Source organism: Hemibagrus wyckioides, linkage group LG09 (assembly GCF_019097595.1).
Source record: "Hemibagrus wyckioides isolate EC202008001 linkage group LG09, SWU_Hwy_1.0, whole genome shotgun sequence".
Lineage (NCBI taxonomy): Eukaryota > Metazoa > Chordata > Actinopteri > Siluriformes > Bagridae > Hemibagrus > Hemibagrus wyckioides.
In genome coordinates this window covers 28,475,657-28,502,684 of record NC_080718.1, presented here as the reverse complement: position 1 = coordinate 28,502,684, position 27,028 = coordinate 28,475,657, and the positions used below count along the sequence as shown (strand labels likewise).

At 41.2% G+C, this 27,028-nt stretch overlaps 1 protein-coding gene across 4 annotated transcripts in view; it reads left to right on the top strand.

Annotated features, from left to right (window-relative positions):
• Window positions 1–4,446: 4,446 nt before the first annotated feature.
• plb1 (phospholipase B1) overlaps window positions 4,447–27,028 on the top strand; it is a 58,839-nt gene continuing 36,257 nt past the window's right edge. Inside the window, exons 1-9 of one of the 4 annotated variants that reach the window (XM_058398315.1) lie at window positions 4,462–4,571; window positions 4,998–5,509; window positions 20,521–20,592; window positions 20,801–20,864; window positions 24,171–24,205; window positions 24,869–24,920; window positions 25,040–25,091; window positions 25,561–25,617; window positions 26,393–26,458. In XM_058398315.1, coding sequence (XP_058254298.1) covers window positions 5,434–5,509; window positions 20,521–20,592; window positions 20,801–20,864; window positions 24,171–24,205; window positions 24,869–24,920; window positions 25,040–25,091; window positions 25,561–25,617; window positions 26,393–26,458 — 474 coding nt within the window. In that variant the 5' untranslated portion in view covers window positions 4,462–4,571; window positions 4,998–5,433. The other 3 variants (XM_058398316.1, XM_058398317.1, XM_058398318.1) reach the window with 3 other exon arrangements.

The following is a 27,028-nucleotide window of genomic DNA, read 5'->3' as shown; positions in this document are numbered from 1 at the left end:
CATTCTCCCAATCATTAATAATTAAACCTCACAGCTCGCATTTGTCTTTCACACGCCTTCTCACTGCCTCAATTTTACTGTCATTTTCCCTTCTTTCTTTCTTTCTTTCTTTCTTTCTGTGCTGCAGCATTTTTCTCTCTCTTTTTTTGTCCTTCCTCTTTTTGCAGCTTCATGGGTGGAATGATGATGAAGGCGATGACAAAACTGCCACTATAAATATCTGAATTCCACTAATAACAAACAAAAACACAAAACAATCACAGTGTGAGAAATCGGACGATGTTGGGAGAGGAAGAGGAATTAGAAGAAGAAAGAGATAACGAAAAAGAAGAAGAAGAAAAAGAAGAAGAAGAAAAAGAAGAAGAAGAACAAGAAGGAGGAGGAGAAGAAGAAGGAGAAGAAGAAGAAGAAGAAGAAGAAGAAGGAAAAGAAGAAGAATATAAAGGAGAAGAAGAAGAAGATGAAGAAGAAGGAGAAGAAGAAGAAGGAAAAGAAGAAGAATATAAAGGAGAAGAAGAAGAAGGAAGGGGAAGAGAAGAAGATGAAGAAGAAGGAAAAGAAGGAGAAGGAAAAGAAGAAAGAGAAGAAGAAGATGAAGAAGAAGGAAAAGAAGGAGAAGGAAAAGAAAAAGAAGAAGGAGAAGAAGGAGATGAAGAAGAAGGAGAAGAAGGAGAAGGAAAAGAAAAAGAAGAAGGAGATGAAGAAGAAGGAGAAGAAGGAGATGACGCCCTAACAACAATTTTCTGGGAACTGGGAAAGCAGGATGTTATGAGGTACTACATTTGAACCAGGATGAAGATGAGGAGGAATCAGGATGCTGAAGGTTTGCGGTGTGACGAGGAACAAAGCTCTTCAGAGTGAATTTTACAGGAATCTAAAAGAATTATTTTAACGCTGTTTGCTGCTGCACCGCAGAAGCTTCCGGTCTGATGATGTAAAGTCCAGGATGAAGAGAATAAATCTGAAAGCATTAAACTGATGAGTTTAACTAGAAGAACGTAAAGACTGCTGAAATGAGTCCAGCGTCCAGGAGGAGAAGACCACCGCCACCAGCGCAGCAGCAGCGCAGCGCAGCACAGCGCAGTGAGCTGAGAAAGGCTGACAGAACCACAGCGCCCTCTACTGAGCATCATCACAGGGAAATTCCAGCTGCAGTCACATTTAGTTCTAAAAAAACTTTTTTTTCTGATGTAAGGAACGAGATCTGATACAAGAAGAAATGTTTCAATGCTGATAAATAAATTCTACACAAAAAAAAAGAGTTTGTTCTTGCCTTTCTCTGTAATCGTGATCATTTGATGGATTACGGCTCGCTAAATTACAAATATAATTAATAAATAAACTAATTCAGGACACTTTGAAGAAGCTTTTTGGAAGCTCTGTGAAAAGTGAATCATCTAGAGATGAGTCGTTTGCAAAATAAGGATGAGTCGACTCCTTTCAGTGTGAGTCGACTCACATATTTGAATACTTTTATATACTTTTACATAACGTTGTTGTTGTTTGCCAGATTCTTTCTTGTAGAAGTGTGAAACTCTTACAGTGTAGACGCACGTTTGCTCCCAGAATCTGAGTTGTTCATTAGTGTGATTCGTGAGTCGTGTGTTTGACTCTCAGCTCTTTGTATATAAGATGTTGCTTTTTTTTTCTTGAAAGTTGTTTGTTTGTATTTAAATAGATCATGTTAAATGATAATGTCAAATAGATCATTGTTAAATGAATCAAATCAGAAAGAAAAAGGAGAAGAAGAAGAAGAAGAAGAAGAAGAAGAAGAAGAAGAGGTTGGGGTATTTTTCTTGAAATTTGTTTGTTTGTATTTAAATAGATCATAAATCATTGAATGAATCAAATCGGAAAGGAATCGCTTACATTAATGCAGGGGTGATCGTTGATCTGGTCACTGCATGTTAAAGCACCTTGCTGATTTATAAATATTTCATTATATAAAACTTTGATAAAAATTTAATGTAAATAATGTAGTAAGATCGCATTAAACAGTTTCAGATATAGTTACAACCTCTGTGTTAACTATGTGAACTCATATATCAGGAAAAAAAAGGAGTCATTTAGGAGTCGACTCTTAGAGGTGAGCCGAGTCAAATTATCTGACTCACTGGAACAGCTGCAAAAGGTGCAAACCGAGTGAAATCTCACGTTGTTCCATCATCAAGACTCGCCTGCTGTTGTATTTTATGAGCTGTTTATACAGTGTGAGACTAGTTAAAGTTGGTAAAGTGGTAGTAATAGTTTAAGTTACTTGTTAACTACTTGAACTCCTTCACCACTTTATGTCCTGCGTGATCACGTTCAGCATCATTACGTGACTCGTTTTAGCTTCATTAGCAATCTACTGATCTGACATGATTGAATTGTTTTAATATTTATTATTATCCCACGGCGCTCCTGAGTTCTGGAGTCTGGATTAGTTCTCTATGATTAATGCACTTATTCTAATACATTATCGTTTCTATAGCAACAGCTTGTTTACAGGGATGTGTTCAGCATACAGTTTATGCGATGAGATGGTTACGCTGTGCTGTAAGAGGAATAACACACTTCAGGACATGATGTTCTGGATAAATCATCAGTTCAGGAGTGAGAGCAGTGCTGCTTCTGCTTCATCACATCATCATCATCATTATCCTGCTGGTGATTCTTTTAGTCCTTCATGCTAATGTTCGGCTGTGTGCCGTGTGAAATATTTAAACTCTTGTGGTCTTGTGGATGCTGAGCATGTCCATGTCTCAGTCTCAGGTTTATATACTGTATTTATAACATTGATAAATAACACTGTTGTGTTCAGAATTCCTTTGTGATGAATGGAACTGTGATAAATGTGGATGTACGTGAACAAAGACGTCAGTCAGACATGAAAAGGTTGAGGTTTCCGTGGAAATGGGACAGGAAGTGGACTTTTTTTTTTTTTGATTGGTTGGTTGGTTGGTTGTACCTTTTTTGTTCGTTTATATATATATATAACATTTAAGAGAAAAAAGAAGTCACACTCCCTCTGGGGAAAAAAACATGTTCATTATGGTTCTTTATGGAACCCTGAGGTTCTATACAGTTCTTTATGGGGTTCTTTATATTCTATTTATATTGGATAAAGAACCCCAGGGTTCTGCTGTGAGATAATGCCAATTGTTAAAAGTGCAAATAAAATTTATGTAGCTCTAAAGAATGCTTATGTCATAAAGGTGCTAAAGTGACAATAAAGGAGCTGCTTCTGCTAGATTCTCGATGCTGCTCAGTTGCACTATATTTTAAGGCTATTATTATTATTATTGTTGTTGTTGTTGTTGTTGTTGTTGTTGTTATTGGTGTTGTTATTGTTGTTGTGTTTATTGTTATTGTTGTTGTTGTTGTTGTGTTTATTGTTATTATTATTATTGTTGTTGTTGTTGTTATTGTTGTGTTTATTGTTGTTATTATAATTGTTGTTGTTATTATTATTATTATTGTTGTTGTTGTTGTTGTTGTTATTGGTGTTGTTATTGTTGTTGTGTTTATTGTTATTGTTGTTGTTGTGTTTATTGTTATTATTATTATTGTTGTTGTTGTTGTTGTTGTTGTTATTGTTGTGTTTATTGTTATTGTTGTTGTTGTGTTTATTGTTATTATTATTATTGTTGTTGTTGTTGTTATTGTTGTGTTTATTGTTGTTATTATAATTGTTGTTATTATTATTATTATTATTATTATTATTATTATTATGAATGCAAGAACCCAGAAAAGCTTCTGCTCAGAACTTTTCCTTCTCCGGCTGCTCAGAACTTCAGGACTGCTTCTTCTGACTGAAACCCTTCAGATGTAATCTCTTTTATACGTTCTAGACACAAAGCACCTGATAGAACCCTTTGAGGTTCTTTACCCATAAAGTTAAATGTAACTTTTTTTCCCCATAAAGTTAAATGTAACTACAAATGGATAAAAATCAGATGTGATGTTCTTCTATAATGTATATAAAGTAATGTCATATATACATTACTGCACAGTAAAATTCTTTCTTCATATATCCCATCCTTGAGGGTTGTGGTCAGAGCACAGGGTCAGCCATGATGCAGACCCCCTGTAGCATGGGGATATTGGGGGCGGTCTCCAAGAATCACTGTGTTACTGAAACACGGAGACTTTACATTTACTTATATTCCAGAATTAAAACAGCTGGAAATCTGTCTAATCTGTCTAATCGGTCTAATCTCAGGGAACATCTGATTAAAGATCTCGTTCTGATTTCTGAAACGATTCTCACCTTGAACCTTTAAAGACATAAAAGCCTGGCTATAAAACGCCTCAGTTACCATCATTACATATTTACAAAAGCTTTCATAGTGTAATAGCTTTCTGTTGCCTTTTACACACACACACACACACACACACACACACACACACAGATATGGGAGGTGCTTCTAAAAGTTACTGTGATTTATAAGGAGACAGCAGTGTGAGAGTGTATGAGTGTGTAAGTGTGTGTGAGTGTGAGAGAGAAAAAAGAGAGATCATGGCAGCTGGAGTCTTCATCACTTCTGCTCACCTGCTCATCCTGGCTTTTCTGGTGTCTGCTCACTCAGGTATATCATCATTATTATCATAATCATCATCTTCATCTTCACTCACTGCTACTTTTCTGTTTTAATGTGTTCTATAGATTATAGAAATACAGTGAGGAAAAACAATATTTGATCCCCTGCTGATTTTGTACATTTGCCCACTGACAAAGAAATGACCAGTCTATAATTTTATTGGTAGGTTTATTAGAACAGTGAGAGACAGAATAACAACAGCCAAAAATCCCGAAACACACATTTCAAAAAAGTTATACATTGATTTACATATTAATGAGTAACATGAGTAAGTATTTGACCCCTTCGCAAAACATGACTTAGTACTTGGTGGCAAAACCCTTGTCGGCAATCCCAGAGGTCAGACATTTCTTGTAGATGGCCACCAGGTTTGCAGACATCTCAGAAGGGATTTCATCACACTCCTCTTTGCAGATCCTCTCCAAGTCATTATGGTTTCCAGGCTGATGTTTGGGATCTCAAACCTTCAACTCCCTCCGGAGATTTTCTATGGAATTAAGGTCTGGAAACTGGCTAGGCCACTCCAGGACCTTGATGTGCTTCTTCTTGAGCCACCCCTTTGTTGCCTTGGCCGTGTGTTTTGGGTCATTGTCGTGCCGGAATACCCGTCCATGACCCATTTTCAATACCCTGGCTGAGGGAAGGAGGTTCACACCCAAGATTTGACGTTTCATGGCCCCGTCCATCGTCACTTTGATGCGGTGGAGCTGTTGACGGTGGGGATGGTGTTCCTGGGGTCATAGGCAGCATTCCTCCTCCTCTGAACATGGAGAGTTGAGTTGATGCCAAAGAGCTCGATTTTGGTCTGATCTGACCACAACACTTTCACCCAGTTCCCAGAATCATTCAGATGTTCATTGGAAAACTTCAGATGGGCCTGTACATGTGCTTTCTTGGATTTCAGGATTTCAGTGCTTCACGGCGTAGTATGTTAATAGTTGTTTTCTTGGTGACTGTGGTCTCAGCTGCCTTGACAAGATCCTCCTGTATAGACTGGTCAGTTCTTTGTCAGAGGGCAAGCGTACAAAATCAGCAAATAATTTCTTTTCCCTCACTGTAAAGGTGAAATATATTGAGCATTAAATTTTCTAAATTAAATGAAGCCAAAAAAAAAAGATTTAAATTCACTGTTTAAATATTATTATTATATTATTATAAATTATTAAAAATAAATTGAAAATATTATTATTATTATTATTATTATTATTATTATTATTATGTGGAATTTTATTCAGTAGAATTCACTTCAAAATAAATTGAACCCATGATGTCAAATAAGTAGAAAAAAGTATTTAAAAAAATAATATTACATTTGTTTTGTCTTGTTTTTTATTGTATTTTGTTCTGGGTTTGGGTTTGTGTGATGTTCTGGGGTTGTGTGATGTTCTGGTTTGGGTTTGTGTGATGTTCTGGGGTTGTGTGATGTTCTGGTTTGGGTTTGTGTGAGGTTCTGGTTTGTGTGATGTTCTGGGTTTGGGTTTGTGTGATGTTCTGGTTTGTGTGATGTTCTTGGTTTGGGTTTGTGTGATGTTCTGGGTTTGTGTGATGTTCTGGGTTTGGGTTTGTGTGATGTTCTGGGTTTGTGTGATGTTCTGGGGTTGTGTGATGTTCTGGGTTTGGGTTTGTGTGATGTTCTGGTTTGTGTGATGTTCTTGGTTTGTGTGATGTTCTGGGGTTGTGTGATGTTCTGGGTTTGGGTTTGTGTGATGTTCTGGGTTTGGGTTTGTGTGATGTTCTGGGTTTGTGTGATGTTCTGGGTTTGGGTTTGTGTGATGTTCTGGGTTTGGGTTTGTGTGATGTTCTGGTTTGTGTGATGTTCTGGTTTGGGTTTGTGTGAGGTTCTGGTTTGTGTGATGTTCTGGGTTTGGGTTTGTGTGATGTTCTGGGTTTGGGTTTGTGTGATGTTCTGGTTTGTGTGATGTTCTGGTTTGGGTTTGTGTGAGGTTCTGGTTTGTGTGATGTTCTGGGGTTGTGGGATGTTCTGGGTTTGGGTTTGTGTGATGTTCTGGGGTTGTGTGATATTCTGGGTTTGGGTTTGTGTGATGTTCTGGGTTTGGGTTTGTGTGATGTTCTGGTTTGTGTGATGTTCTGGGTTTGGGTTTGGGTGATGTTCTGGGTTTGGGTTTGTGTGATGTTCTGGGTTTGGGTTTGTGTGATGTTCTGGTTTGTGTGATGTTCTGGGTTTGGGTTTGTGTGATGTTCTGGTTTGTGTGATGTTCTGGTTTGTGTGATGTTCTGGGGTTGTGTGATGTTTGCGGTTGTGTGATGTTCTGGTTTGTGTGATGTTCTGGTTTGGGTTTGTGTGATGTTCTTGGTTTGGGTTTGTGTGATGTTCTGGGTTTGGGTTTGTGTGATGTTCTGGTTTGGGTTTGTGTGATGTTCTGGTTTGTGTGATGTTCTGGTTTGGGTTTCTGTGATGTTCTGGTTTGGGTTTGTGTGATGTTCTGGTTTGGGTTTGTGTGATGTTCTGGTTTGTGTGATGTTCTGGTTTGGGTTTGTGTGATGTTCTGGTTTGTGTGATGTTCTGGGTTTGTGTGATTTTCTGGTTTGTGTGATGTACTGGGTTTGTGTGATGTTCTGGTTTGGGTTTGTGTGATGTTCTGGTTTGTGTGATGTTCTGGGTTTGGGTTTGTGTGATGTTCTGGGTTTGGGTTTGTGTGATGTTCTGGTTTGGGTTTGTGTGATGTTCTGGTTTGTGTGATGTTCTGGTTTGGGTTTCTGTGATGTTCTTGGTTTGGGTTTGTGTGATGTTCTGGGTTTGGGTTTGTGTGATGTTCTGGTTTGTGTGATTTTCTGGTTTGTGTGATGTTCTGGTTTGTGTGATTTTCTGGTTTGTGTGATGTTCTGGTTTGTGTGATGTTCTTGGTTTGGGGTTGTGTGATGTTCTGGTTTGTGTGATGTTCTGGTTTATGTGATGTTCTTGGTTTGGGTTTGTGTGATGTTCTGGTTTGTGTGATGTTCTTGTTTGTGTGATGTTCTTGGTTTGAGTTTGTGTGATGTTCTGGGGTTGTGTGATGTTCTGGTTTGTGTGATGTTCTGGTTTGTGTGATGTTCTGGTTTGGGTTTGTGTGATGTTGTGGTTTGTGTGATGTTCTGGTTTGTGTGATGTTCTTGGTTTGTGTGATGTTCTTGGTTTGGGTTTGTGTGATGTTCTTGGTTTGTGTGATGTTCTTGGTTTGGGTTTGTGTGATGTTCTTGGTTTGTGTGATGTTCTTGGTTTGGGTTTGTGTGATGTTCTGGTTTGTGTGATGTTCTTGGTTTGGGTTTGTGTGATGTTCTTGTTTGTGTGATGTTCTTGGTTTGAGTTTGTGTGATGTTCTGGGGTTGTGTGATGTTCTGGTTTGTGTGATGTTCTGGTTTGTGTGATGTTCTGGTTTGGGTTTGTGTGATGTTCTGGTTTGTGTGATGTTCTGGTTTGGGTTTGTGTGATGTGGTTTGTGTGATGTTCTGGTTTGTGTGATGTTCTTGGTTTGTGTGATGTTCTTGGTTTGGGTTTGTGTGATGTTCTTGGTTTGTGTGATGTTCTTGGTTTGGGTTTGTGTGATGTTCTTGGTTTGGGTTTGTGTGATGTTCTTGGTTTGTGTGATGTTCTTGGTTTGGGTTTGTGTGATGTTCTGGTTTGTGTGATGTTCTTGGTTTGGGTTTGTGTGATGTTCTGGTTTGTGTGATGTTCTGGGTTTGGGTTTGTGTGATGTTCTGGGTTTGTGTGATGTTCTGGGTTTTAGATTGTGTGATGTTCTGGGTTTGTGTGATGTTCTGGGTTTGTGTGATGTTCTGGGTTTGAGTTTGTGTGATGTTCTGGGTTTGTGTGATGTTTGTGGTTGTGTGATGTTCTGGTTTGTGTGATGTTCTGGTTTGTGTGATGTTCTGGTTTGTGTGATGTTTGCGGTTGTGTGATGTTCTGGGTTTGTGTGATGTTCTGGGTTTGTGTGATGTTTGCGGTTGTGTAATGTTCTGGTTTGTGTGATGTTCTGGTTTGTGTGATGTTTGCGGTTGTGTGATGTTCTGGGTTTGTGTGATGTTCTGGGTTTGTGTGATGTTTGCGGTTGTGTAATGTTCTGGTTTGTGTGATGTTCTGGGTTTGTGTGATGTTTGTGGTTGTGTGATGTTCTGGTTTGTGTGATGTTCTGGTTTGTGTGATGTTCTGGTTTGTGTGATGTTTGCGGTTGTGTGATGTTCTGGGTTTGTGTGATGTTCTGGGTTTGTGTGATGTTTGTGGTTGTGTGATGTTCTGGTTTGTGTGATGTTCTGGTTTGTGTGATGTTTGCGGTTGTGTGATGTTCTGGGTTTGTGTGATGTTCTGGGTTTGTGTGATGTTTGCGGTTGTGTAATGTTCTGGTTTGTGTGATGTTCTGGTTTGTGTGATTGTCTGGGTTTGTGTGATGTTCTGGTTTGTGTGATGTTCTGGTTTGTGTGATGTTCTGGGTTTGTGTGATGTTCTGGTTTGTGTGATGTTCTGGTTTGTGTGATGTTCTGGGTTTGTGTGATGTTCTGGTTTGTGTGATGTTTGCGGTTGTGTAATGTTCTGGTTTGTGTGATGTTCTGGTTTGTGTGATTTTCTGGGTTTGTGTGATGTTCTGGTTTGTGTGATGTTCTGGTTTCTGTGATGTTCTGGGTTTGTGTGATGTTCTGGTTTGTGTGATGTTTGCGGTTGTGTGATGTTCTGGTTTGTGTGATGTTTGCGGTTGTGTGATGTTCTGGTTTGTGTGATGTTCTGGTTTGTGTGATTTTCTGGGTTTGTGTGATGTTCTGGTTTGTGTGATGTTCTGGGTTTGTGTGATGTTCTGGTTTGTGTGATTTTCTGGGTTTGTGTGATGTTCTGGTTTGTGTTATGTTCTTGGTTTGGGTTTGTGTGATGTTCTGGTTTGTGTGATGTTCTGGTTTGTGTGATGTTCTTGGTTTGAGTTTGTGTGATGTTCTGGGTTTGTGTGATGTTCTGGTTTGTGTGATGTTCTGGTTTGTGTGATGTTCTGGTTTGGGTTTGTGTGATGTTCTGGTTTGTGTGATGTTCTGGTTTGGGTTTGTGTGATGTTGTGGTTTGTGTGATGTTCTGGTTTGTGTGATGTTCTTGGTTTGTGTGATGTTCTTGGTTTGGGTTTGTGTGATGTTGTGGTTTGTGTGATGTTCTGGTTTGTGTGATGTTCTTGGTTTGTGTGATGTTCTGGTTTGTGTGATGTTCTGGTTTGTGTGATGTTCTGGTTTGGGTTTGTGTGATGTTGTGGTTTGTGTGATGTTCTGGTTTGTGTGATGTTCTTGGTTTGTGTGATGTTCTTGGTTTGGGTTTGTGTGATGTTCTTGGTTTGGGTTTGTGTGATGTTCTTGGTTTGTGTGATGTTCTTGGTTTGGGTTTGTGTGATGTTCTTGGTTTGGGTTTGTGTGATGTTCTTGGTTTGTGTGATGTTCTTGGTTTGGGTTTGTGTGATGTTCTGGTTTGTGTGATGTTCTGGGTTTGGGTTTGTGTGATGTTCTGGTTTGTGTGATGTTCTTGGTTTGGGTTTGTGTGATGTTCTGGTTTGTGTGATGTTCTGGGTTTGGGTTTGTGTGATGTTCTGGGTTTGTGTGATGTTCTGGGATTGAGTTTGTGTGATGTTCTGGTTTGTGTGATGTTCTGGGTTTGTGTGATGTTCTGTTTTGTGTGATGTTCTGGGTTTGTGTGATGTTTGTGGTTGTGTGATGTTCTGGTTTGTGTGATGTTCTGGGTTTGTGTGATGTTTGCGGTTGTGTGATGTTCTGGTTTGTGTGATGTTCTGGGTTTGTGTGATGTTCTGGTTTGTGTGATGTTCTGGTTTGTGTGATGTTCTGGGTTTGTGTGATGTTCTGGTTTGTGTGATGTTCTGGGTTTGTGTGATGTTCTGGTTTGTGTGATTTTCTGGGGTTGTGTGATGTTCTGGTTTGTGTGATGTTCTGGGTTTGTGTGATGTTCTGGGTTTGTGTGATGTTCTGGGGTTGTGTGATGTTCTGGTTTGTGTGATGTTCTGGTTTGTGTGATGTTCTGGGTTTGTGTGATGTTTGCGGTTGTGTGATGTTCTGGTTTGTGTGATGTTCTGGTTTGTGTGATTTTCTGGGTTTGTGTGATGTTCTGGTTTGTGTGATGTTCTGGTTTGTGTGATGTTCTGGGTTTGTGTGATGTTCTGGTTGGTGTGATGTTCTGGTTTGTGTGATGTTCTGGGTTTGTGTGATGTTCTGGTTTGTGTGATGTTTGCGGTTGTGTAATGTTCTGGTTTGTGTGATGTTCTGGTTTGTGTGATTTTCTGGGGTTGTGTGATGTTCTGGTTTGTGTGATGTTCTGGGTTTGTGTGATGTTCTGGGTTTGTGTGATGTTCTGGTTTGTGTGATGTTCTGGTTTGTGTGATGTTCTGGTTTGGGTTTGTGTGATGTTCTGGTTTGTGTGATGTTCTGGTTTGGGTTTGTGTGATGTTCTGGGTTTGTGTGATGTTGTGGTTTGTGTGATGTTCTGGTTTGTGTGATGTTCTGGGTTTGGGTTTGTGTGATGTTCTGGGTTTGGGTTTGTGTGATGTTCTGGGTTTGTGTGATGTTCTGGTTTGTGTGATGTTCTGCGTTGTGTGATGTTCTGGGTTTGTGTGATGTTTGGGTTTGTGTGATGTTCTGGGTTTGTGTGATGTTCTGGGTTTGTGTGATGTTTGGGTTTGTGTGATGTTATGGGTTTGTGTGATGTTCTGGGTTTGGGTTTGTGTGATCTGGTTTGTGTGATTTTCTGGGTTGGGTTTGTGTGATGTTCTGGTTTGGGTTTGTGTGATGTTCTGGTTTGTGTGATGTTCTGGTTTGTGTGATGTTCTGGTTTGGGTTTGTGTCATGTTCTGGTTTTTGTGATGTTCTGGTTTGTGTGATGTTCTGGTTTGGGTTTGTGTGATGTTCTGGTTTGTGTGATGTTCTGGTTTGTGTGATGTTCTGGTTTTGGTTTGTGTGATGTTCTGGTTTGTGTGATGTTCTGGTTTGTGTGATGTTCTGGTTTGGGTTTGTGTGATGTTCTGGTTTGGGTTTGTGTGATGTTCTGGGTTTGGGTTTGTGTGATGTTCTGGTTTGGGTTTGTGTGATGTTCTGGTTTGTGTGATGTTCTGGTTTGTGTGATGTTCTGGGTTTGGGTTTGTGTGATGTTCTGGTTTGTGTGATCTGGTTTGTGTGATGTTCTGGTTTGGGTTTGTGTGATGTTCTGGTTTGTGTGATGTTCTGGGTTTGGGTTTGTGTGATGTTCTGGTTTGTGTGATGTTCTTGGTTTGTGTGATGTTCTTGGTTTGGGTTTGTGTGATGTTGTGGTTTGTGTGATGTTCTGGTTTGTGTGATGTTCTTGGTTTGTGTGATGTTCTGGTTTGTGTGATGTTCTGGTTTGTGTGATGTTCTGGGTTTGGGTTTGTGTGATGTTCTGGTTTGTGTGATGTTCTGGTTTGTGTGATGTTCTGGGTTTGGGTTTGTGTGATGTTCTGGTTTGTGTGATGTTCTGGTTTGTGTGATGTTCTGGGTTTGGGTTTGTGTGATGTTCTGGTTTGTGTGATGTTCTGGTTTGTGTGATGTTCTGGGGTTGTGTGATGTTTGCGGTTGTGTGATGTTCTGGGTTTGTGTGATGTTTGCGGTTGTGTGATGTTCTGGTTTGTGTGATGTTCTGGTTTGTGTGATGTTCTGGTTTGTGTGATGTTCTGGGTTTGTGTGATGTTCTGGTTTGTGTGATGTTTGCGGTTGTGTAATGTTCTGGTTTGTGTGATGTTCTGGTTTGTGTGATGTTCTGGGGTTGTGTGATGTTCTGGTTTGTGTGATGTTCTGGGTTTGTGTGATGTTCTGGTTTGTGTGATTTTCTGGGTTTGTGTGATGTTCTGGTTTGTGTTATGTTCTTGGTTTGGGTTTGTGTGATGTTCTGGTTTGTGTGATGTTCTGGTTTGTGTGATGTTCTTGGTTTGAGTTTGTGTGATGTTCTGGGTTTGTGTGATGTTCTGGTTTGTGTGATGTTCTGGTTTGTGTGATGTTCTGGTTTGTGTGATGTTCTGGTTTGGGTTTGTGTGATGTTCTGGTTTGGGTTTGTGTGATGTTGTGGTTTGTGTGATGTTCTGGTTTGTGTGATGTTCTTGGTTTGTGTGATGTTCTTGGTTTGGGTTTGTGTGATGTTGTGGTTTGTGTGATGTTCTGGTTTGTGTGATGTTCTGGTTTGTGTGATGTTCTTGGTTTGTGTGATGTTGTGGTTTGTGTGATGTTCTTGGTTTGTGTGATGTTCTGGTTTGTGTGATGTTCTGGTTTGTGTGATGTTCTGGTTTGTGTGATGTTCTGGTTTGTGTGATGTTCTGGTTTGGGTTTGTGTGATGTTCTGGTTTGTGTGATGTTGTGGTTTGTGTGATGTTCTGGTTTGTGTGATGTTCTTGGTTTGTGTGATGTTCTGGTTTGTGTGATGTTCTTGGTTTGTGTGATGTTCTGGTTTGTGTGATGTTCTGGTTTGTGTGATGTTCTGGTTTGGGTTTGTGTGATGTTCTGGTTTGTGTGATGTTGTGGTTTGTGTGATGTTCTGGTTTGTGTGATGTTCTTGGTTTGTGTGATGTTGTGGTTTGTGTGATGTTCTGGTTTGTGTGATGTTCTTGGTTTGTGTGATGTTCTTGGTTTGGGTTTGTGTGATGTTCTGGTTTGTGTGATGTTCTTGGTTTGGGTTTGTGTGATGTTCTGGTTTGTGTGATGTTCTTGGTTTGGGTTTGTGTGATGTTCTGGTTTGTGTGATGTTCTTGGTTTGGGTTTGTGTGATGTTCTGGTTTGTGTGCTGTTCTGGGTTTGGGTTTGTGTGATGTTCTGGTTTGTGTGATGTTCTTGGTTTGGGTTTGTGTGATGTTCTGGTTTGTGTGCTGTTCTGGGTTTGGGTTTGTGTGATGTTCTGGGTTTGTGTGATGTTCTGGGATTGAGTTTGTGTGATGTTCTGGTTTGTGTGATGTTCTGGTTTGTGTGATGTTCTGGTTTGTGTGATGTTCTGGTTTGGGTTTGTGTGATGTTCTGGTTTGTGTGATGTTGTGGTTTGTGTGATGTTCTGGTTTGTGTGATGTTCTTGGTTTGTGTGATGTTGTGGTTTGTGTGATGTTCTGGTTTGTGTGATGTTCTTGGTTTGTGTGATGTTCTTGGTTTGGGTTTGTGTGATGTTCTGGTTTGTGTGATGTTCTTGGTTTGGGTTTGTGTGATGTTCTGGTTTGTGTGATGTTCTTGGTTTGGGTTTGTGTGATGTTCTGGTTTGTGTGATGTTCTTGGTTTGGGTTTGTGTGATGTTCTGGTTTGTGTGCTGTTCTGGGTTTGGGTTTGTGTGATGTTCTGGTTTGTGTGATGTTCTTGGTTTGGGTTTGTGTGATGTTCTGGTTTGTGTGCTGTTCTGGGTTTGGGTTTGTGTGATGTTCTGGGTTTGTGTGATGTTCTGGGATTGAGTTTGTGTGATGTTCTGGTTTGTGTGATGTTCTGTTTTGTGTGATGTTCTGGTTTGTGTGATGTTCTGGGTTTGGGTGATGTTCTGGTTTGTGTGATGTTCTGGTTTGTGTGATGTTCTGGTTTGTGTGATGTTCTGGTTTGTGTGATGTTCTGGGTTTGTGTGATGTTCTGGTTTGTGTGATGTTCTGGTTTGTGTGATTTTCTGGGGTTGTGTGATGTTCTGGTTTGTGTGATTTTCTGGGGTTGTGTGATGTTCTGGTTTGTGTGATTTTCTGGGGTTGTGTGATGTTCTGGTTTGTGTGATTTTCTGGGGTTGTGTGATGTTCTGGTTTGTGTAATGTTTTGGGTTTGTGTGATGTTCTGGTTTGTGTGATGTTCTTGGTTTGGGTTTGTGTGATGTTCTGGTTTGTGTGATGTTCTGGGTTTGGTTTTGTGTGATGTTCTGGTTTGTGTGATGTTCTGGAGATGCTGAAGCAGCTACATTTGGTTTCTTGGGTTTATTCTGTCCAGGATTCATGCACACTTTTAATACCTTTATCTCTCTATATCTACAACACACACTGCATCCGTAAAGCTAACAGCATTGTGGATTATCCCACACACTCCGCACACACTCCTCACACACCCCTCATACACACACACACTCCTCACACACTCCTCACACACCCCTCATACACACACACACTCCTCACACACCCCTCATACACACACACACTCCTCACACACCCCTCATACACCCCTCATACACACACACACTCCTCACACACCCCTCATACACACACACACTCTTCACACACCCCTCATATACACACACACACACTCCTCACACACTCCTCACACACCCCTCATACACACACACACTCCTCACACACCCCTCATACACACACACACTCTTCACACACCCCTCATATACACACACACACACTCCTCACACACACACACACACACACTCTTCACACACCCCTCATACACACACACACTCCTCACACACCCCTCATACACACACACACTCCTCACACACCCCTCATACACCCCTCATACACACACACACTCCTCACACACCCCTCATACACACACACACTCTTCACACACCCCTCATATACACACACACACACTCCTCACACACCCCTCATACACACACACACTCCTCACACACCCCTCATACACACACACACTCCTCACACACTCCTCACACACCCCTCATACACACACACTCCTCACATACTCCTCACACACCCCTCATACACACACACACTTCTCACACACCCCTCATACACACACACACTCTTCACACACCCCTCATACACACACACACTCCTCACACACCCCTCACACACCCCTCATACACACACACACTCCTCACATACTCCTCACACACCCCTCATACACACACACACTTCTCACACACTCTTCACACACCCCTCATACACACACACACTCCTCACACACTCCTCACCCACTCTTCACACACCCCTCATACACACACACACTCCTCACACACTCCTCACACACTCTTCACACACCCCTCATACACACACACACTCCTCACACACTCCTCACACACTCTTCACACACCCCTCATACACACACACACTCCTCACACACTCCTCACACACTCTTCACACACCCCTCATACACTCACACACTCCTCACACACTCTTCACACACCCGTCATACACACACACACTCCTCACACACCCCTCACACACTCTTCACACCCCTCATATACACACACACACACTCCTCACACACCCCTCATACACACACACACTCTTCACACACCCCTCATATACACACACACTCCTCACACACCCCTCATACACACACACACTCCTCACACACCCCTCATACACACACACACTCCTCACACACTCCTCACACACTCTTCACACACCCCTCATACACACACACACTCCTCACACACTCCTCACACACCCCTCATATACACACACACACTCCTCACACACTCCTCACACACCCCTCATACACACACACTCCTCACACACTCTTCACACACCCCTCATACACACACACACACACTCCTCACACACCCCTCATACACACACACTCCTCACACACTCCTCACACACCCCTCATACACACACACTCCTCACACACTCTTCACACACCCCTCATACACACACACACACACACTCCTCACACACCCCTCATACACACACACACACTCCTCACACACTCCTCACACACCCCTCATACACACACACACTCATCACACACCCCTCATACACACACACACTCCTCACACACCCCTCATACACACACACACTCCTCACACACCCCTCATACACACACACACTCCTCACACACCCCTCATACACACACACTCCTCACACACTCCTCACACACCCCTCATATACATACACACTCCTCACACACTCCTCACACACCCCTCATACACACACACTCCTCACACACCCCTCATACACACACACACTCCTCACACACTCCTCACACACCCCTCATATACATACACACTCCTCACACACTCTTCACACACCCCTCATACACACACACACTCCTCACACACCCCTCATACACACACACACTCCTCACACACTCCTCACACACTCCTCACACACTCTTCACACACCCCTCATACACACACACTCCTCACACACCCCTCACACACTCTTCACACACCCCTCATATACACACACACACACTCCTCACACACCCCTCATACACACACACACTCCTCACACACTCCTCATACACACACACACTCCTCACACACTCTTCACACACCCCTCATACACACACACACTCCTCACACACTCCTCACACACTCTTCACACACCCCTCATACACACACACACTCCTCACACACTCCTCACACACTCTTCACACACCCCTCATACACACACACACTCCTCACACACTCCTCACACACTCTTCACACACCCCTCATACACACACACACTCCTCACACACCCCTCACACACTCTTCACACCCCTCATATACACACACACACACTCCTCACACACCCCTCATACACACACACACTCTTCACACACCCCTCATATACACACACACTCCTCACACACCCCTCATACACACACACACTCCTCACACACCCCTCATACACACACACACTCCTCACACACTCCTCACACACTCTTCACACACCCCTCATACACACACACACTCCTCACACACTCCTCACACACTCTTCACACACCCCTCATACACACACATACTCCTCACACACCCCTCACACACTCTTCACACACCCCTCATATACACACACACACACTCCTCACACACCCCTCATACACACACACACTCCTCACACACTCCTCACACACTCCTCACACACCCCTCATACACACACACACTCCTCACACACTCCTCACACACCCCTCATACACACACACACTCCTCACACACCCCTCACACACTCTTCACACACCCCTCATATACACACACACACACTCCTCACACACCCCTCATACACACACACACTCCTCACACACCCCTCATACACACACACACTCCTCACACACCCCTCACACACTCTTCACACACCCCTCATATACACACACACACACTCCTCACACACCCCTCATACACACACACACTCCTCACACACTCCTCATACACACACACACTCCTCACACACCCCTCATACACACACACACTCCTCACACACCCCTCATACACACACACACTCCTCACACACTCTTCACACACCCCTCATACACACACACATTCCTCACACACCCCTCACACACTCTTCACACACCCCTCATATACACACACTCCTCACACACCCCTCATACACACACACACTCTTCACACACCCCTCATATACACACACACACTCCTCACACACCCCTCATACACACACACTCCTCACATACCCCTCATACACACACACACTCCTCACACACTCCTCACACACTCTTCACACACCCCTCATACACACACACACTCCTCACACACTCCTCACACACTCTTCACACACCCCTCATACACACACACACTCCTCACACACTCCTCACACACTCTTCACACACCCCTCATACACACACACACTCCTCACACACTCCTCACACACTCTTCACACACCCCTCATACACACACACACTCCTCACACACCCCTCACACACTCTTCACACACCCCTCATATACACACACACACTCCTCACACACCCCTCATACACACACACTTCTCACACACTCCTCACACACTCTTCACACACCCCTCATACACACACACACACACTCCTCACACACTCCTCACACACTCCTCACACACACTCCTCACACACTCTTCACACACTCTTCACACACCCCTCATACACACACACACACACACTCTTCACACACCCCTCATACACACACACACACTCCATACACGCTCTTCACACACCCCTCATACACACACACACACTTTTCACACACCCCTCATACACACACACACTCCTCACACACTCTTCACACACCCCTCACACACACACACACACACACACTCCTCACACACTCTTCACACACCCCTCACACACACACACACTCCTCACACATACTCTTCACCCTCCTGCTGTCTGGAAGAAGGTACTGGAGCATTCAGGCCTCATAACCAGACTGTGTAACAGTTTCACTTCTTAAGATTACTCAACACTCAGAACTGACTTTTACCCTGTCTCTTGTCTTTCCCTGTCTCTTGTCTTTCCCTGTCTCCTGTCTTTCCCTGTCTCCTGTCTTACCCTGTCTCCTGTCTTACCCTGTCTCCTGTCTTGCACTCTCCTGTCTTACTCTGTCTCCTGTCTTACACTCTCTCCTGTCTAACCCTGTCTCCTGTCTTACACTTTCTCCTGTCTTACCCTGTCTCCTGTCTTACACTGTCTCCTCTCTCCTGTCTTACACTCTCTACTGTCTCCTGTCTTAACCTGTCTCCTGTCTTACACTCTCTCCTGTCTTACACTCTCTCCGGTCTTAACCTGTCTCCTGTCTTACACTCTCTCGTGTCTTACACTCTCTACTGCCTCCTGTCTTACCCTGTCTCCTGTCTTACACTGTCTCCTGTCTTACACTCTCTCCTGTCTTACCCTGTCTCCTGTCTTACACTCTCTCCTGTCTCCTGTCTTACACTGTCTCCTGCCTTACCCTGTCTCCTGTCTTACACTCTCTCCTGTCTCCTGTCTTACCCTGTCTCCTGTCTTATACCCTCTCCTGTCTTACACTCTCTCCTGTCTTATACTGTCTACTGTCTTACACTCTCTCCTGTCTCCTGTCTTACCCTGTCTCCTGTCTTACACTCTCTCCTGTCTTATACTGTCTACTGTCTTACACTCTCTCCTGTCTCCTGTCTTACCCTGTCTCCTGTCTTACCCTGTCTCCTGTCTTATACCCTCTCCTGTCTTACACTCTCTCCTATCTTATACTGTCTACTGTCTTACACTCTCTCCTGTCTCCTGTCTTACCCTGTCTCCTGTCTTACACTCTCTCCTGTCTTATACTGTCTACTGTCTTACACTCTCTCCTATCTTACCCCGTCTCCTGTCTTACCCTGTCTCCTGTCTTACTTTGTCTCCTGTCTCCTGTCTTACACTCTCTCCTATCTTACCCCGTCTCCTGTCTTACCCTGTCTCCTGTCTTACATTGTCTCCTGTCTCCTGCCTTACCCTGTCTCCTGTCTCCTGCCTTACTCTGTCTTCTGCCTTACTCTGTCTCCTGCCTTACCCTGTATCCTGTCTCTTACCTTACTCTGTCTCCTGCCTTACCCTGTCTCCTGTCTCCTGCCTTACCCTGTCTCCTGCCTTACACTGCCTTCTGCCTTACTCTGTCTCCTGCCTTACTCTGTCTTCTGCCTTACTCTGTCTCCTGCCTTACCCTGTCTTCTGCCTTACCCTGTCTCCTGCCTTACACTGCCTTCTGCCTTACTCTGTCTCCTGCCTTACTCTGTCTCCTGCCTTACTCTGCCTTCTGCCTTACTCTGTCTCCTGCCTTACTCTGTCTCCTGCCTTACCCTGTCTCCTGCCTTACACTGCCTTCTGCCTTACTCTGTCTCCTGCCTTACCCTGTCTCCTGCCTTACTCTGTCTTCTGCCTTACTCTGTCTCCTGCCTTACCCTGTCTCCTGTCTCCTGCCTTACACTGCCTTGCACTAGATTGCGCACTATACACTTAACCTAACTGAACTGAAGGTTAACTTGCTCTTTATTCCATGGCTCTGTGTTGTTTAATGTAGCAGCAGGTTTCTGGAGGAATGTTGTTTTTATTTCAGCGTGTACTGCGTCTGCTAAATTTAATCCAAATAACAATAAAAGCTTCTTGACTTGACATAAAGTAGTGAAGTATGCATGCTCAGTTTCAGTCCTCTGGTTAAAGCAGTTAATCATTCATGCTTGGTTTGATTCCTCAGCTTAAATGAATAAGGTATGTGGATGCTCGGGTTTATTCCACTGGTTACAGCAGTAAAGGGTTCATTTTTTTTTAGATATTTCAGTTTAACAGGCAGCGTATCTGCTTTAAATGAATCTTTATAGAAATGGCTCATGGTTTTATTTATTCCCAGATTCCAGCACTGATTTGGCTCTGATTTGTCCCCAGACTGATTCGAACCCTTCACCGTCTCTTCCTTCCTCTGGTGAGTTGACGGCGTTTAAGCTTTTTTTTTTCTTCCACTTATATAACTCAGAGTCTTCACCCATAAAGATTATTTTAAAGATTATTTTAACGTACATTTTAATCCATAATCAACTCGGCCTGATAGTGGAGCGGGTCAACACCTCCAATAAAGTGAGTCAGCAGTAAACCTGAGTGTGTGTGTGTGTGTGTGTGTGTGTGTGGGGCAGTTCACTCGCTGAGGCCTGCAGATGTGTGTGTGCTGTCAGCACTTGGCCTGTCCACGTCACATAGGTACAGTATGATGTGAATTTATCTGAATATATAACATGAAAAAATATTTATATAGTATTATATTTTTATTGATTAATATATTTATTATATTTTATCTATTTGTATTTATTATATTTTCATTATATTTTATAACATTTATATTTATTATATTTTATATATTTGTATTTATTATATTTTATTATATTTATATTTATGCAAAATGCTGCAAGACAATGTAATGCTGTGTTGGTTATAAAATATCTAAAAATTCCACCAAAAATAATACAATTAACACGATTTTCCTCAGCAAGGCTAACAGCGCTAGCAGGTTTATGGAATTCTGTCTCCGTCAGGGATGGATTACTGACCGCGCCTGAGAGATTACATTACAGAAACTGACCACATCTCACACAGTATCTGAAATCATTCATCAGTCTGATCTTGTAACTAGTGTACTGTCTGAATGTTTGAACTGGAGCTCGGCAACAATAAATAAATATATAAAGCGTGTGTAGGGTTTAATTTTCATAACGTTGTCATATTAAGACGAACCGAAGAAGCTTCGCTGACGGCTGTAGAGTCACAGAGTTTAAAAAGCTGGACTTTGATCATGTGGTGGATGAGTCTGTGAGGAAAGCTCGTCAACAAACTTTTTTAATAATCCCTCATTATTTTTATCTCTCACAGTGTGAAGAGCAGAGACATGAACCGTGTGTGTGTGTGTGTGTGTGTGTGTGGTGTTTACTTTAATATAAACACAAACTCATTACATCATCAAAATCCCTCAAATATGTAAAGAAGGAAATAGATGAAGAGAGAAACTAAAGAAAGTGTGATGAAGAGTGAATGGAGTAACATTTTCCAAGAATAGAAATGATGCTCTAAATAATGTAATATAGTGTAAATAATAATAATAGTGTAAATACTGTATAATATACTATACAGAACTCAGATTTTTTTTATTTAAAATAACTTGATAAAAAACACTTTTCACAAAGATTTTGGTTATAGCTCTGAAGGTTGTAATTTATTCATTTATTTATTTATTATTTGTTTGTTTGTTTATAATGTTTTTACATAATTTGTTTATTTATTTATTTTTATTATTTCTATTTATTTATTTATTTGCATTTTAATTTTTTGTATTTTGTTACTTATTTATTTATTTTTAAATTTTGTTATTTTTATTTATGTGTATTTAAATTTTTTGTTTATTCATTTATTTTTAATGTTTGTATTTTATTTATTTATTTATTTTACTTTTTTACTTTTTTAATTTTAATTCATTAATTAACTAATTATTTTTATTTATTTATTTTATTTTTACTTACAAGTTTACAAATTTGTATGAACCTGTGACCTGAACCCAGATTCATCTTCAGCTTATCCGATATTTATTCAAGAAACCTACCAACAGTTTTAAAAAACTGTATTCATTAACAATCAACACTTTTATCCATGTTTAGTTAATGATATGAAACATCTGTGAAAAACAAGCCGTTCCCTCCCCCCTCACCCCTCACCCCTCACCACCCTCACTTTTTTATCTCTACTTAATTTAACAAGGCAGTAAAAACGATTCTTAGCTGGTCGTGTTACCGAGAAACCGCAAAGACATGTAAACTCCTCTGTCCTGAAGACGTCAGAACATTTCAGTCCATTTATGTGAACGTGCTGTTACCATAGAAACTATAATGCGTGCAAACGAGCACATGAATTCATTCATTCATTAATTAGTTAGCATAGCGCCGTGATGTGCTGCTGCGCTGCTGTCGGAGCTGCCGTGCTTTTATTCTCTGCTTTATTCTTCCTTTCTCAGAATAATTTTCAGGAAGAACAACGGAGAAAAAAATAAATAAAGATAGCTAACTCAGATTTATAAGCTAGCTTCTCCACCCAGTGGTTACAGGCAGCTCTACAGAGCATAATTATACAGTATTTACTGGACAAGTGCAGACTACGGTGTCTGATATTATTAGCAGAATGTACAGTACAGTGATCTGTACAGCAGTATAGCGAGCGTGAAGCATGAGAATAAGTCATAAGACAAGACTAGAATGAGAATAAATCATCAAGTTTCACATATTGTAGCATGTGGACTAGCCAAACGTCAGGAAATATGATCAGATCGTATCAGCTGGGTGTCTTCTTTAGACGCGCAAAACACAGAAACCTACAGGTCACTACAGGTCCTACAGAGTAATAATAAAGGACTCAGACGGATGTCTCAGGTCCGAGTTGAACTCAGTGCAGAGGAAGTGAGAGGACAGACCGAGACCTCTGTGTGTGTTCTGAGATCCACCGTACCAAGAGTCCGGGAATGAGGAATGCAGCATATTTCACATAGTTAAAGAGTCTGAGGCAATTAAATCCTAATGTTTTTTTCACTCTTTCATCCTCCTAAAGGGAGTGTCACAAGAGCAAGCTGAGGTCAGCCTCAATCATATCTACTGAAGCAGGCTGACCTACCGAGTACACGCTGTGCTTGCTCTGATCCTTGAACTATCGGCAAGATGTTTTTCACTTAGTTTTGAAATTCAAAGTGTGATGAGAAATGCAGTGGAACCTCGACATACCTCAGAATGCCCGACCTTGCTTAGTTCATTTTCACCTTAAGAATTGAAATTTTGCCAGAAAGTCGTTATTTGTCACATAGACATTACTGCAGAATGAGATTCTTTTTTCACATATCCCATCCTTGGGGGTTGGGGGTCAGAGCACAGGGTCAGCCATGATGCAGTGCCCCTGGAGCACGGGGACATTGGGGGCCTTGCTCAAGGGCCCAATGCTGGTAGCTTGGCGGTGCTGGGGCTTGAACCTCGCTCTTCCGGTCAATGACTCAGAGCCTTAACCATTTGAGTTACCACCGCCAATTTGCATTAGCGTACGAAGATTTTCTGCATATGAACGAACCAAATGGCGGCTAAGTCGTGAGTGCGTCCAGGAGCCGTTTAAAGCTCCGTGGAAAGCCCGGCAAAGCCAACCGGAGCCAGTTTGCAACTTTTTTCAGTCAGTGAAAGCGTTGTCGTCGGCATGTGTTCAAAAGCTAGCTGATTTCTTGCTAGGTGACATATTTTTTGTTGACAGATTGGTGTCATTGGTGGTCTGTTCTATTTTTAGCCCAAGCTTGGTGGCAAGACTTCCTGTGAGGAATGGATGTGATTTTATTCTATAATTTAGTTAAAGGAATAAAAAAGAAGTAAATATATAACTGTATATATTGATAGTGTGTCTGATTACAGGAATGTGTGTGTTTTTGTTGTTATATTGTGTGTGTGTGTGTGTGTGTGTGTGTGTGTGTGTGTGTGTGTGTGTGATTGGCTGCAGGTCTGCTGAGGTTAAGACTCTGATCAGACTGTCAGGTAGGATCTCTCTGTCTCTCTCTCTCCCTCTCTTTCTTTCTCTGCCTCTCACTCTTTCCCCTCTCTATCATGCCTTTTCTCTTTCTTTCTTTCTTTCTTTCTTTCTTTCTTTCTTTCTTTCTTTCTTTCTTTCTTTCTTTCTTTCTTTCTTTCTCTCTATTTCTCTCTTTCGCTCACCTTTCTCTCTTACTTTCTTTTTCTTTCTCTCTCTCTCTTTTGAAGTATAAACCCAGCTCCCCTGTGAATGAGCATTACAATATTAATCTAAAGCTGTTACTGTTAGAGCTGCTGTTCTAGAACAATCCAGAAGTTGACAGATCTTCTTTAAATCTTCTTCTTCTTGTTGTGTCCATGCTGATGATGGAGTGTCTTAGTCATGTTCCTCTCCATAGTGGAGGTTAATATAAGCTCATTTACATATAAGAATTAGTAATGTTTCAGAAGGATTTCTGGTTTTAGCCCACTAGCTGTGATCTATTCGGAGAAAAGTTCCAAAAAAAAACAAAAAAAAAAACGGTTAATTTTTTTTCCACAAAAATGTTTGTATCTTCAAAGTAAATGTTGATCTCAAACCCATTTCTGTTCTCTGAGATGTTCTCCAAGTGTTTGTTCATCTAAAAAGCAGCTCAGATTTCATCCAGTAACATTCTGTCTGTCCCACAGAGCTTCTGTCCAGCTTTAATCCAAAACTGAGCACACTGATTCCAGCACAGAGGTAGTGAATAAACCCCCCCACACCCCACCCCCACCCACCCCCCACACACACATGCACACACACACAGCTAATGAGTAAACGCGTGCTCTGAATGTGATGGTGCGTGTTGGTTCTTGCAGCAGTCTGATGGAGGAAGTGGAGGATGTGGTTCAGTTGCTCGACCATAATCAGGTACAGGGTTCAGGAGGAAATTCCCACACAGGAAGTGAAAATATATCTGATTATCGCTAATATTTGGCTTGATGTCATAGTTCCAGAAAGTTCTAACATTTTCAGTGTAATGGCTTAAATCATTCCTTAAACACGCCTGGTGTTAACTCCTGATCGACCGCAGGGACGAAAATCTTCTGTTGTTAATCTTCTCTGTTCAGTTTATACACTAGAAATGATGTTCATTAGTAATTCATTTGTCTGTCTGGCTCTGTCTCCGTCTGTCTGACTGTCTGTTTGTCTGTCTGTCTGTCTGTCTGTCTGTCTGTGTCTGTCTTTTCTGTCTGTCTATCTGTCTCTCTCTGTCTGTCTATCTATCTGTTTGTCTGTCTGTCTGTGTCTGTCTCTTTCTGTCTGTCTGTCTGTCTGTCTGTCTGTCTGTCTATCTGTCTCCTTCTGTTTGTCTGTCTGCCTGTCTGTCTCTCCTCAGTGGAAGCTGCTGCTCCTCTTCGTGTCAGTGGACGAGCTCTGCGTCTGCTCCGGTCAGGTCAGTGAGCCGATCACGTGTCACATCCTCAAACACAAATACACAAATATCACTCTTCCAGCCTTCAGTCTTCCTTCATCAGAGAAACACACTCCAGTTAATTCCCCAGCTTTTATTCCATCATTAATAGCTTTCAAAACCTTCACAAAAAAGATGCAATAAATACATCATACTTTAAAAATCCTTTATATAAAAAATATAAATAAAAATGATAATATCTTCAAACCTAAACTGTTGTATGTGCAGTATAAAAATGAAATTTTATTTTGGACAAATTTTTTAAAAATAATAATTATAATTCATTTTTTTCACACTTTCACAATATAAATAGAATTTTAAAAAAGAATAAGAAATAGAATTAAAATAGAATAAAATAGAATAAAAATAGAATAAAATTGAATAAACAATAGAATAAAATGGAATATCAAATGGAATAAATATAGAATTAAAAATAGAGAAAAATATAGAATAGGAAATAGAATAAAAAATAATAAAACTGGAATAAAAATAGAATAAAAAATTTATTATCTATCCAAGCAAAGGGAAAAATATTTAGAAAATATATAAATCTATCTAAATATGGATCAGTAGCAGAATTAGGAGTAAAGTTTAGTTGTGTGCGTAGTTTGATGCATTAAAATTCATTTTAGACTGGAAAGTGTTTTTCAGGTGTAATATTTTGTCCAGTTTTACTCCATTCATTTCTGTTAAGCTTCAAGATTTTATTGATTTGTAATAAATGTAAATGAAAAGCTTTGTTCTTCTCATTGTTCAGGCCTCTTCAGCCGTGGAGGAGATGGTGTTCAGAGTGGAGAAAGCACTTGAGAAACTGCAGGACAAGGTCAGGAGCGCAGCCTGGATTTTTTATATTTATTAATATTGTATTGAGTAATAAATCGACAAGGTTTTCCTTTTTCATTTTCTCAAACGTATTTCATCAGCAAGAACGTGTTCTGTGTCTAAAGACTGAGTTTTTGGTTTCATTCTAAAGCAGTGATGATGATGTACATTTTATTTATAGATAACATTTAAAAGCCTACAGTGCTGTATGATAAGATTAAACAGAGTGAAAATAAAATAAAATAAGTGCTGAAAAAAGTAAAAAGTATGAAAGAATTCTATGCAATAAATACAACAACACAGGAGTAGAAAAGAAAAAAACACGACAACTAATTTATCAACATTTTGTTTAAAAAAAAACTTTGTTGTTTTGTATTAAAGCTCCGAATTAAAACGATCCCAAAATAAAGACTAGCTATTCGATCAAAGTAAAAAGTAATGGAGAAGGAGTTCATGTAGGCCACATGCTGCAGTGACTGAGTACGCTCTGTGAGCTTCACCTTTTATGTAGTTTTGTGGGTGTGGCTAACTGTAAATGTGCCATGAACGTGTTTGATCATTTTTCGCCTCA